Source organism: Zootoca vivipara, chromosome 16, assembly GCF_963506605.1.
Source record: "Zootoca vivipara chromosome 16, rZooViv1.1, whole genome shotgun sequence".
NCBI classification, from domain to species: Eukaryota; Metazoa; Chordata; class Lepidosauria; order Squamata; family Lacertidae; genus Zootoca; species Zootoca vivipara.
The window spans coordinates 13,744,922-13,757,577 of NC_083291.1; the positions used below are offsets into that span (position 1 = coordinate 13,744,922).

The window sequence follows — 12,656 nt, forward strand, 5'->3', positions numbered from 1 at the left end:
GCAATAAAATATTTGAGAGGGCTGGCCCCACCAAAGTTGATGAGCATTGCCTGGGGTGCCTGGACATGTATTTGAAGAAAATATTGGGGAGGGGCCAGGTAAGCCCCACCCTCCATAATAGATCACAAGATGTGGCCCACGCACAACATTTGAATGGCAATGCTCATCAACTTTGGGGAGTCTGGCCCACTCCGATATTTTGGGGGGGGGGGTGGGGGTGGGAAAGGGACCTTGGCAACTACCGGTAGGAGTTTGCTCCTATGCATGGCCGTAGCCAAGGGCGGGGCAATGAAAAGCATTTAAAAAAATGCTAAGATTCTGTCCCCACCCCCAGCAAAAGCCTGCCCCCTGCAATATCCTCTTTTGGGAGGGATTTTTACCTGCGATCTCCCCAAAAATGCTGAACAACTTTTTTTTTGGGGGGGGGGAGGTGGGCTAACAAAAATCCTGGCTATGCTATGCCTATGCTCCTATGGGCATTGCCATTCATATGGCATGTCTGTGTTGCAGCATCTTGTGATCGCTGATGTGGGGCGGGGGGGGGGCGCTTACCTGACACGGCAGCTGCCCCCTAAAGCAAGTAAGAAAAGAAATAACTAAACAAAAGAAATAACTAACTGATCGATCACGTCGGTTCTCTTGCCCCCCCCCACAAAAGTCCTGCCCCTCCCCAACAAAAATTCTGGCTACGCCCATGCCACCCACCCACCCAATGTTTTAATTAAGTTGGCTGCTCTATCCCCCTAAAAGTCCCGGGACGAGGGAATGCGGGTTGGGTTTTCGAGGGCAGCCCTCTCAATTTTCAACCCGCTTTGCGCTTGCAATTTAGATTCGCGCCCTGGCGGGTCTGTAAGTATAGGCTAGCGAACCCGAGGCGTTCCTCTCCAAGCGCCAAGCGGCTGCGCTCGCCTTCCATCCGGGCCCGGGAGGCGCAACCCCGGGTGGGTGGGTGCGTGGGGGGAGCCTGCCTGGGCGCTGCCTCCTCCCCCTCGGCGCTCGGTTGGTGCGTCGGGAGCGCAGCTTCGGTCGGCGCTGGCACTGCAAAGGGAAGTCGGGCGCCGCGCGCGAGAGAGATACCCCGAGCGCTCGCGTCCTTCTCGCCGCCGCCAGCATGTCTTCCAACTCCAGCCTCAGCACCATGCAGCGCCTGGTGGAGCAGCTGAAACTGGAGGCCGGCGTGGAGAGGATCCGGGTGAGCAGAGCGGCTTGGCTGGCGACGTCCGGAGAGCCGGACGCGCGGCGGCTCCATTTGCTCTCCAAACCCCGAGGCGTCCTTTGTCCTCGGTATAGTGGCGGGCGGTGGGGTGGAGGGAGGAGGCGTTGCTCTCCGGTCGCCGCTCCTTCGAGAGGAGCTGCATCGCGGGTCAGGCCGTCGGGGGATCGGGAAGCTTTTTCTCCTATCCGGATTACACAGAGGGGCAGGGGCATCTCCTCGGCCTGCATCAAAACGCGCACTTTCGCAGCTGGCTTTTGCAGCGGTCGGCGAGAGGCCGTTCGCTGGCTCGCTGGAAGCCTATTCATAGCTAGACGGGGGGTCTCATCTGACAAAAACGGGGCTTTATCTGGCGTCCTTAACTGATAGAGTTAGGCCTACGTCGGCTTTCTTTGCAGGCGGCTTCCAAGGGTTTTTGTTTTCGTAGCGTTTTTTTAAATTTTCCTCTCTTGCTGCTAGTTTAAAAAAATAAATGGGCGAGGTATCTTGGTTAGTTTTCCTACTATGAATTGCCAGATAGATTGCTAAACGTGGATCTAACGCTGATGTATATTTACTGGATATTGCTAATTAACTTGCTGGTATGCGTTAGGCACATGGAAACTTTTGATGTGTTTTTAGCGCACTGTTAATTATCCGGCTGTATATCAGTTTTTATTGCTTTGAACGAAGAGCTGTCAGTGTTATACTGTAGTTTTGTACTGAACTATATTTAATTTGCTGTGGCTGTTGCATTTAAATCATATATTTTGTTAAATGCTCGGGCACAGAATTTTTGTGGGAAATGCTGAAAATTGACAGACAATGGTTTTATCTTCGGCAACCTTTGTGATCATACGTTTGAGAGAATGTGAGGCTGAAGCCCATTCTAGACCATTTCATAAATTCTGTAGCATTTAAGGAGGTCCAGAATTTTGCTTATAATTTCTGGCAGCAGCTGAGCTTAAGGCTCTTGCCTGGTTGCTAATTCTTTTGGCTGCCACTCTGGCTCCGCTATTTGAAATACGCCTTTGTTCCCAAAGAGGCGCACTGTGGATAGTAGGAATGAGATGTGGCGATCACAGAAGAGGCTCACAGTGTTTTGTCAACAGGAATGGCCTTTGTGCAAATGCCCTCTTGAGTGGATACTTTAACAGGCTCGGAGAGCTTTTATTAGACCAGCTCTCCCGTGGAATCACAAGAACAAAAACCGGAAAGTAAACTTTTCAAAATTTTAATGCAGACTTTAGGATGAAGGTCTGATAATAAAACAGGACAAAGGAATAGACTGTGTCAAGTTGGATGAGAGCACATCAGTGGCACAAAATTGATTCAAAGAGAGAATAATGACAGCTGGCAGCAAAATCCTAGCCTTGCAGTTTGCTTGGCAATATTAACCATTTTCTGTAAATCTAGTTGGACTCTGAAAAGCACTCTCTTTTTCTCAACAGCATCCAAAAAGAGAAGACTTCAGCCTTCCCAGTGTGGTGTCTTTCAGATGTTTTGGACTCCAGCTCCCATCATCCCTGACCATTGGATATGCTAGTTTGAACTGATGGGAATTGTAATCAAAAACATCTGAAAGGTACCAGATCCTGAAAGGCTTTTTTAGTCTGCGTATGTTTACTACATTCACCAGGGTTCTCCAACACATAGCTGATAGGTTTTCAGTCCTGTTCAGAGTTGTACCCTTACTTAGTTTTTAGTCCTGTTGAACATGGATGATACTACTGAGTCACACAACATTAGCCCCAATGTTTCCTGCTGTTAATTTGCAACAGCTCTTCAGGGTCTCAGAGAGAGCAAAACGTGAGTTCGTTGGCTATACAGTACAAAGGGTGCTTGGCCCCCTCAGGGAGGTTTACTTCCAAGTAGGCACGCCTAAGAGCAAGCTGTTAGGTTTCCAAACACATTAGTTACTTGAATAACACAGGAGGTAGAGAGTCAGTTATGAGTTATGAGTTATGTGTCAGGGTGAGACTTTGTGGGAACGATCCTCCATTTGATTAGGGATTTGATGGCATTCTGGTGCTTTATTTACTTTCGCCTTCTGGAAAGTTTACTTTTTTAGCAGCAGATCCCAGAAATCTCCAAAGCAGCTGTATCTTTAAGTTTTGCCTATAGTGCTCAACCTTACACACCAGCCTCTGCATACAATGGGACTTACTCCTAGGTAAATCAGCATAGCAGTTTTCACCCTATGGGTGTTTTGGGAGTGAGTCCCATTGAATTCATAGAATTGTACTACATGGCGTCCAGTCACACGGTACTTCAAAAGAGGGTACTCCACTGCAGATAGTTTCAAAAATCTATACTGTACATTTTTTCAGAGAAATACCGGTAGATAAAATGGGGATACACTTGGGTTTTGAAGCTTTAAAAGAGACAATCCAAATGCAGTTGATGCATGACACTTATTTTTTACTGCTTATACCTCCATTTTGATTTCTGGTTTTAATTTCTCGTGGCATGAGGAAAACAGGAAGGCAAAACCACTTTTAAATGCTCTGTTAACACGTAAACAAGCTCTAAAGAGACTCTGAGGAAGTGCTAAGAATGCCCTTTGCCTGAAACCCTGGAGAGCCACTGGCCTGTCAACCTTGGGTCCCCCCCCCCAAAGTTGTTGGAGTACACATCCTATCATCCCTGACCATTAGCTAGGCTAGCAGGGGATGATGGGAGTTGTGGTCCAACAGTATCTGGGTACCCAAGGTTGGAGGACACTTGCAATAGTGAGCTAGAAGAACCAATGGTCTAACTTGGTACAAGCATCCCCCCCAACACACACTTGTGCAGGATCGATGGAGAAGAGACTGGAAGCGCAGTAGGGCTTTGTTTAGGCTGCTCAGCCTCCCCGCCTAGCAGCTGGTGTGCGTGGTAGCGCAGCAGCTGCTGCCTTCCTGCTCTTCCTCTAGCCTCCTGCCAGCCCCAGAGCTTCAATTCCAGTTGTAGGTCTTTTTGTTTTTTGGAGAGTAGCATTTTGGAGAAAGAGCAGCAGAGAGGGTGCTTAGAGGGTGCTCCCCACTTACGCGATTTTATTTTATGCGCGTGGGGTGCCGGAATGTAACTCCCGCATGAGTGAAGAGTCGCCTGCATAAGGCAGCTTCCTATGTTTAGCTTGAACTGTTGTCATTCAGCTGCTCAGCCATGCTATTCATGGTGCACAATGAATGCTGAGCCCAACCTCTTATTTCTGCAGGCATGTAAGTGCTGCTGTAAGCTGTATGTGTTTTTGCTGACTTATTAATAAATGCACCTTCCACTCAGAGGTTTTTGTGCCCCGGGGATGCTGAGATGTCACAAACTCAGCTTTGATTTGGCCTGGCAGGATGATGTAGAATAAGGCGGTCATTTTGTTTTGATAGGCCTCTGGGAAAGTGGAACTGCCTGTATCTGCACAACTAGGTTGTAGTAGACAGGAGGAGGATGTAGTTGTCTTTTATTATTATTAATCATTTATATATAGCTCATTAACATGAAATATTCATTGGATGACTCACATGCACAATCCCATCTCGCCTCTGCCATCCGTCCCCTTGTTTCTGTTTCCCCTTCCCAACTGTCAAACTTCAGATGGCGAGCTCTGTGGGGCAGAGACCTGCCTGTGCTCATGCTCCCCGTAGGGATCCCAAGTACACCAGGGCTGCTGTGTAGATAATGATGAAATAAGAAATACAGTGGAAATAAGAAATTCCAGAACTTAATCTGTTCTGGAAGTCCGTTCTTAAACTGAAACTGTTCTTAAACCGAGGCGCACTAATGAGGCTTCCTATCACTGGTGCCCTTCCACTGTTTGGATTCCGTTCTTAGACCAAGGTAAAGTTTTGTGGAGTTCGCAAACCGAATAGTTCGTAAACAGGGCTGTTCTTAAACCAAAGTACCACTGTAATACGGAGCATTTAATGAACAGTGTACTTTGTCTTCAGGGCCGGTGCTAGGGCTTTTTGCGCCCTAGGCAAAATCACCTTCTAGTGCCCCCCGCAAGCGTTACGTGTCATGATGCATGCGTCATGCCCCACGCACAACGCCGCTGATGCCCCTGCGTCCCCTCCATAGGCGGGAGGAGCGCAAGCAGCGATGGAGCGGCGGCGGCAGCGCCCATAGCTGAAGGTTTCAGCTACGGGCACTGCCGCCGCTCACTTGCTGCGGCCGCTGAGGAGCTCACAGTGTCCCCTCCATAGGCGGGAGGAGCGCGAGCGTGCACCATGGGAGGGCGGCGGTGGCGCGGGGGTTTTGTGGGGCAGGCTGGCCAGCGCCCCCTCCATTTACACGCCCTAGGCGACTGCCCAGTCTGCCTAAATGGACGCACCGGCCCCGTTTGTCTTGCTGTTCTGTGGAATGAGATTTTATTACAGGTTAACTCTCACTTTAGGAAGAATTTGGGCGATGGAGTTTAATACACCATTGGGTAATTTTTTTGAATTCTGACTGGAGGGTATGCGCTCATGAGAAAACAGAAGGACATAGATTGCGATGTAAATAAGACAGAAGATCCCCATGAATTGAGTCCACACAGGCACTTGACTATAAAAGCAAGTTCTCCTTGCAGAAAAGCTGGGTGCCATGAGAACTGCTCATTTCTTGTGTTACTGGTTTATTTTTATTTTTTGGAAAAACACCTATTCAACTATTTTAATATAAAACCAATTCAAGGTGTTGGAATAGAAGGGAGGGGAGTTTAGAGTGGCAGGATTTTTCCCTACCGCATATTTCCAAAGCTTTACAATTGACTTGTATTAAAATTTCCTCCAATACCTGTGCAAAGTTCAGCCAGGTACAAAGCAGTAAAATAATTTGCTAATCAGTGGAGCACACCACACTCTCTCCTTCTGCTAACCTTTTTGCAGCTAAAATGCAGCCATCTGCTAAGAGATTCAGACAGAGCTTGAGGGTTATTAATTTATTTTCAGTGTGCTCCAGGGACTTTGCCACCTGCTCCCAAGCTAACACAGTTCAGGCTTGTCTTTTGTCCTTGTAAAAAGCTACAGCTCCTACCCTTAATGGAGCAATGCTCACGAAACGACAGCACTAAGGTATTAATGATTAAAGCAGGAATAAAACAAGAATAAAACCAACCTAAAATACAATAATATGCATAAAAATAAGCAAAGACTATAAAATTGCAATGCCTTTTTATACCACGGGCATTGGAAGCATCCCAAATCCAATATGAGCAGGCTTTGTATGTCCCAAACAGAGTTCTCCTTTAGCTTCTATAGCCAATGACATTGTTAGACCGATTCTGGTTGGGTATTTCTGCCATTCTTTCTATTCCCAGCACTCAGGCTGCAGGTGATGTTGCTTATTGTAGCCAAAAGCACCACCGGGGGAGGTTTCAGCAGGCTTAGGTAAAGCCTGACGTTTGCAGAAGGTGGGGGGGGGGCATGTAATAGAAACCAGTGAAGACTGAGCATGCTCAGTGGCCGTAGAATGTTGACTGACTCTTTGGCAGGGGAGATGAAAAACACATGGGAGGCGGAATAAAATGGAGTGGTTGCATTTTTTTTATTGCAAACCTCAACTCTTGTCAGAGGCTATTAGGCACAAAAGCTAAATTCAATATCTCTATATACCTCTGACTGTTGGGTCTTGGGGAGAACAGGGAGGGCTATTGCCTTCATACCCTCTTTCTGTGCTTCCTGGAGACACCTGGCTGACCTCTGTTGGAAACAGGGTGCTAAACTACAGTACAGTGGTCCCTCGGTTTAAGTACACAATTGGTTCCGGAAGTCTGTACTTAACCTGAAGCGAACTTTCCCATTGAAAGTAATGGAAAGTGGATTAATCCGTTCCAGACAGGTCCGCGGAGTACTTAAACTGAAAGTACTCAAACCGAAGCGTACTTAAACCGAGGCATGACTGTATATGAATAGCAGAGCTCCTCCACATGCATTCAGTGGTCTCACAGCTGTTCAAGCTGCAGGAGCCCTGCCAGGAATAAACAGACAAACTTACTTAGCCTTCATTTTTTTAAACTAGTTATAAGCATCTATGCAAATAACTGTCATTATGTTCTGTAGCAATAAAATCCGCAGGTAATTACTACACGGTGTGCAAGGAAATAACGCCTCAAACCTGTTGCCTTTCAGTTTCCGTGAATGACATTCAGGTTTTGCATCTTCCATTTGCAGTGAAACAATGTCACAGCAACTTCTAAAAAAGAAGAACCCTCTGTTAAGTTCTCCTGTGTTTTTCTCTCGTCCAGGTCTCTCAGGCAGCTGCAGAGCTTCAGCAGTACTGTATGCAGAATGCTTGCAAAGATGCCTTGCTTGTGGGCGTTCCTGCGGGAAGCAACCCATTTCGAGAGCCCAGGTCCTGTGCATTGCTCTGAAGACAGGTATGGTGATCCTTGCAGAAGCTTGCATCTCTCTTAAGAGCATAGGGCAGGATCCAATGAACCCTGGAGGACATGAAACTAAATAGACATTTTGGGACTTCTGTTTCCCAAAATAGCAGGCACACCCAAATTGCTGCACTGCAACACTGAAAAACATGGGTGTAGCCAAGATTTGGGGGGGGCGGCGGCGGCAGGCCTTTTGGGGGGGGGCTATGCCCATGCTGCAAAATACTTTTAAAGTTACAGAAACCATTGCAAAATACTTTCTGAGTTACATAAACCATTTGTAATGCGGCACAAGCAGCTGCTGATCAAAGAAAAAAAAATCCTAGGAGCCACACTCCCCTTTGGCATAAACCGTATTCTTAGAATCTACATTAGGGTACAGAGTTTTACTCCCGAGTTGTACAACCAAGTGTGCCCGAGTTGTACAACCAAGTGTGCCATGAGGAAGGAAACCTGTTTTATAAAAGGTACCATTTCAGAGAGCAGGCGAAAGCTCATAAAATGACTTGCTCCTCCATACAAAACAATTCCCTACATATAGGAAATTAGCATCTCCTCAAAAAACATTTGGGTTTTTTAAAAATATGCATTGTATAGTGTCATTGTAGAGGAGCCCTCCTCTGCAGTCCAAAGCAGTACAGTCTGGAAATGAGTTTACCAATCTTACCTTCTTGAGAGTGTTTAGGGCTTGATGTATGTAACTCTTACCAAGTAAAATTGTAGAGAAGAAAAATGGCATCTACTTGTAGGGGACACTGGATTCAATTTGAGACGAACAATTTACTTGCAGCTTGGTTCAGAATCTTAGACTTCAGCAAGTTTTAAGAACCCTTGGGCTACTATTTTCAGGTTGGGTTCAGATACATAGCAGCAAATTCACGTTGCACAATTAAAGCTGGTTTGGAGGTGCTGTGCAACAAACCTACATCCCCAAAAGACTGGACTTTTAAAATAGGGGAATGCTCATTAAATAGCCAACATTGTTTAATCTCCTTGCAAACAAATTGGGGTGAATACGCAATAAGCGGATCGCAGGGAAGCATCCTTGGACTTTGGTCCAAGATGGGATGATGCAGGCAGGACTCAGCTTGATCGTCAAAGGCTTGTCAGTAGGGGAAGAGAACAGGTTTTACACTCTTCCCCCTGAGTGCATGAGTGCACTATTAATTTCTCCCAACTTTGGCTGATTCCCTTTTGCTCATATAGCTGGGGTGAGATGCAAGGAGAGTAAACCACTGCAGTTGGAGATCCTGTCTTTCGGAGAGCAAAGCATACTCTCCATCTCTGACACTGAGCAACCCAGCCCACTCAGTCACTTAGATCAACAGAACTGGCCCTTTTACAAGTGCCAGGTAATGTCCGTTCCACACTTGCAAGGCATCAACCCTTCAGTGTGGCAGCCCCTGAATTCTCTGCCCATTTATATTTGCTGTTGTTTTTGGCACCTGCCAAAAACATTTTACGCATCTAATTTTAGAAGACAATTTTACCATGTAAAATTTAAAATTTAAGATTGCTGATTTTATCTGTGTTTTAAAATGTCACATTAGCTTGTTTTTAATACGTGACTGTCCTTGTTTACCACTTAAGAGGTTTTTGTTTTTGTTTTTTATATGCCATACAAATTATGTTTAAATAAAATGATCAGGGATATCACAGGTGGTGCAGTGTGAGTCTCTGTGGGCAGACAGATGCTTTGCATGCCCTTTCATGGGCACAAACTTTTGTCTGTTGTATTGATAGGATTCTTACTGCTGTGATTAACTTGTGAAGCGGAAGACAACCCTTTGATAAAGCTTTTTCCCTCCTATGTTGCAGGGAAGGTTATTGAAGAGTTCTCTTCAGACACGAGGGAAATCCTGGCAGCCTTCTTTTCAACAAACACGTCTATGCCCTTACTTCTGTGTGGCCAAAACAGTATCTTTAAATATTTATTAGTCTGCTTGACTATCTTTGTAACTGACTAGATCTTTTACTAATACTTGTGTAAAGCATTTTTTTTTAAAGGAAGAGGCTTTCCTTTTGTAATTGAATCAGCTTCTTCTCTACACTTACTCCCCTGAGATGTTTACATTCTGGAAAAGAAAATTACCAAATGACTTCTTGCTCTGCTGTTGTGCCTGAATGAGACACTCACTAGGTACCTCTTTAGTAGCCGCTTTGTGTTTTCTGATAAAAATGTTCACTAGGCATGACCCAGCCAAAGGTAAATCCTTTTAATGCAGCAATGCTGTGCGTATTCACCTCATTTGGACTTCCTGTTGGGTAAATATGCATAGGACCAGGCTCCATTTCTCTTTAATTTCAATGGGGCATGTTCAATAACATTCTTAACTTCCTTTTTGAAAGTTCTAAATTTTGGCAGGAGTGAACCCCACGCCCATCCATCCAGCATGGAAATATTATTTATAAAACATTGCTCTTTTGCTATTCCTGAAAGCATTGAGAATCTAGAAATAGCTGATTCCATCTGCTGCACAGATAGAATTCCCAAACATCCCCCATACTAGGTTTAGTGTGTCTTTAGCTTTTATTGTGCTTCTACAGAAAACTGTTTCTTTGAAATGTCTAAGCTGTAACTCAGCAGGTAATTACAGACAAGAAGACTACACTGCACTACATAAACACTTCTATAGGTCACTTTTTCAAGGCTTGCAACATTATTGGAACCTGTACAAATGTGTTTTTGGGGTGGGGTGCCTTTGATTTTTGTTTATTGAGCACTTTTACACACAGAGACTGTTTACTTAAAAAAAAGAATATTCTGTTTACACACCATTGTTTGTATTAATATATTAGAAGCTTAAATAAAAATTTCTTTCCCTAACTATTTGGGACACTCTGTTGTATGGAAAGAGGAAGCACTTTGGGTAACAAACAGAAATATTTTTGATGGGGGAGTTTTCAGTGTAAAATAAATCTGATATCCACTGAAGGAATTTGGAAAGTGCACATAAGATTACTTATTTCTCAACTATAGCCCAGGCAGGGGGTCCTTGCATAGGATTTACCCTCCAAACATCAGAGAAACAACTCTGACATTGATGAGGGTAATCCTTTGCTGGCATCTCCCTCTTCCAACACCATCAAAAAAGGGATGGGTGGAAGTGTCCCAGGAAATGGTTTGAATCCAAAGCTGGTCCCCTGGATGCGCCTAAACCCAGGAGAAATTTAGTCATACTCCCGAGTGTGTACAGTATATTAAAATCTCACCTGTTAAAAGCTTCAAAGTGGAACAAATAATAAAATCCAATTCTTTCGTATCCTAATGGTGTCAGCAAATGGCTATTTGCAAGTGGCCTGCTTTATCCTATCCATGGTAATTAATGTAGTTATAATTGCTAAAATGCAGTAGAGAAAAGAAAGGAGGCCCTTCTGAAGGCAATACTCCTTTTGATTTCCAATATCGGTCAACAATGCAAAAGCATTCCATGCCAACAACCAAGTTTGGATTTTTGTACCATGTGCATGGTCACACAACAATACTCTTATTTCAGTGAGACCTCTACAAGAGAATTTCCCAGTAGTTGTTCCTAGTCAGACCTGTTTATGCAACCCTTCAAGTCATCCAAAACTGGTCACTCGAGATAGCTGCCTTACATTGCTTTGGCCTGCAAGGCTGTTTTTCTCAAACCACGCCCACCTGCCCTGCACCTGATGTGATGTCAGGTGGCAGGCAGGTAAAGGTGTGGTCAGATGAGTGGGGCTAAGAGAAAGCACTTTTGAAATGTGTTACTACTTGGAAACTTCAAAGGCACTGTTGCCAACCTGCTACACTTCACCCACAAGGCTGGTGGAGATAAGGATTTGGTCCACCAGGCTGAAAAAAATTCCTACCTATGATTTACAGGGATGAAAAAAGTGGAAGGCAGTTCCACTGGGTGAGGAAAGTAAGACAACCTCAGCAAATACAGTACTAGGAAATGGGTTGAGTCACAGCATTCCTTCATAATATGTTTTAGATAAAAAACCCTTATGGGCAACTAAAATCTCTCAAAAAAACTTGATGCTATTTTTGTTCTCTCCTAGCACATGACATTCTCTTTTTTCCCTGTATTTCAAATAAAAAAGTACTAATTATGCAGATTTAAAAACATAGCTGAATTATAACATTGTTGCAATTCAAACAGGAGAGAAAGCCAGTTTTTGTTTTGTGGTTGCTTTTTGAAAGTAAGTTGCAGGATCTGTTTAGAGGATGAGTCAAAATGAGAAACTTAAAAAAATCTCTGAAAATGCTTGTCCTTTTTTTAAATGAACCAACCCCTAAGCTGTTTTTAATATCAATATTTTAAACGTCTCCCCCTTCATGTACTTTTTATAGGTTTGGACTACAATTTTGATATGTGCATAATAAAAGTGAACTGAAGGAAAAGGAGCAGAAACGTTTCTTAAACTGTGAAAGAAAGAAAGCCGAAACATATTCCCGCCCTGTGGCTGGTTATGATTATATCTGGTATCTCTTAACTCTGAAATACCAAATCCCTGAGATCAGCAAAAGAACCCTGCCAAATCTGTGGGAAGGGAAGATTGGCTGTTCAGAGACCACAAAAATGGACCCAAAATAGTGGTGCTTTGAGGCTTGTGAATATAAGTTACTATGATTATTTATTACTACAGTGAAACCTCGGGTTGTGGACGTAATCCGTGATGGAGGCACATCCGCAACCCGCAGCGTTCGCATCCTGAAGTGCCGTGCCGGCGCAATTTGGCGCTTTGTGCAGGCGCGATTTAGCGTTTCGCGAGCAGCGAAACGCGGAAGTAAACCATTCTGGTACTTCCAGGTTTCCCGCGGTCTGCAACCTGAAAACACATAACCTGAAGCGACCATAACATGAGGTATGACTGTACTTCAATGGCTTTTAAAAGCAGTGATCTATACTGTAGATCTGTCGGAATATTTTTCAGGGGCTGGATTCAATTACAGTGGTACCTCTGATTACAAACTTAATTCATTCCAGAGGTCCGTTCTTAACCTGAGGCGCACTTTCACTAATGGGGCCTCCCACTGCTGCCACACCACTAGCGCACAATTTCCGTTCCCATCCTGGAGCAAAGTTCTCAACCCAAGGTACTACTTCCGGGTTAATGGAGTTTGTAACCCGAAGTGTTTGTAACCCGAGG

At 44.7% G+C, this 12,656-nt stretch overlaps 1 protein-coding gene across 1 annotated transcript; it reads left to right on the top strand.

The window, feature by feature from the left end:
* The first annotated feature begins 995 nt into the window (after positions 1 to 995).
* GNG10 (G protein subunit gamma 10) lies at positions 996 to 10,363 on the top strand. The gene is made up of 3 exons (XM_035140975.2): positions 996 to 1,192; positions 7,398 to 7,529; positions 9,354 to 10,363. Exons 1-2 carry the CDS (start codon positions 1,112 to 1,114, stop codon positions 7,521 to 7,523), a joined length of 207 nt encoding a protein of 68 aa, XP_034996866.1. The 5' UTR covers positions 996 to 1,111; the 3' UTR covers positions 7,524 to 7,529; positions 9,354 to 10,363.
* Positions 10,364 to 12,656: the final 2,293 nt, after the last annotated feature.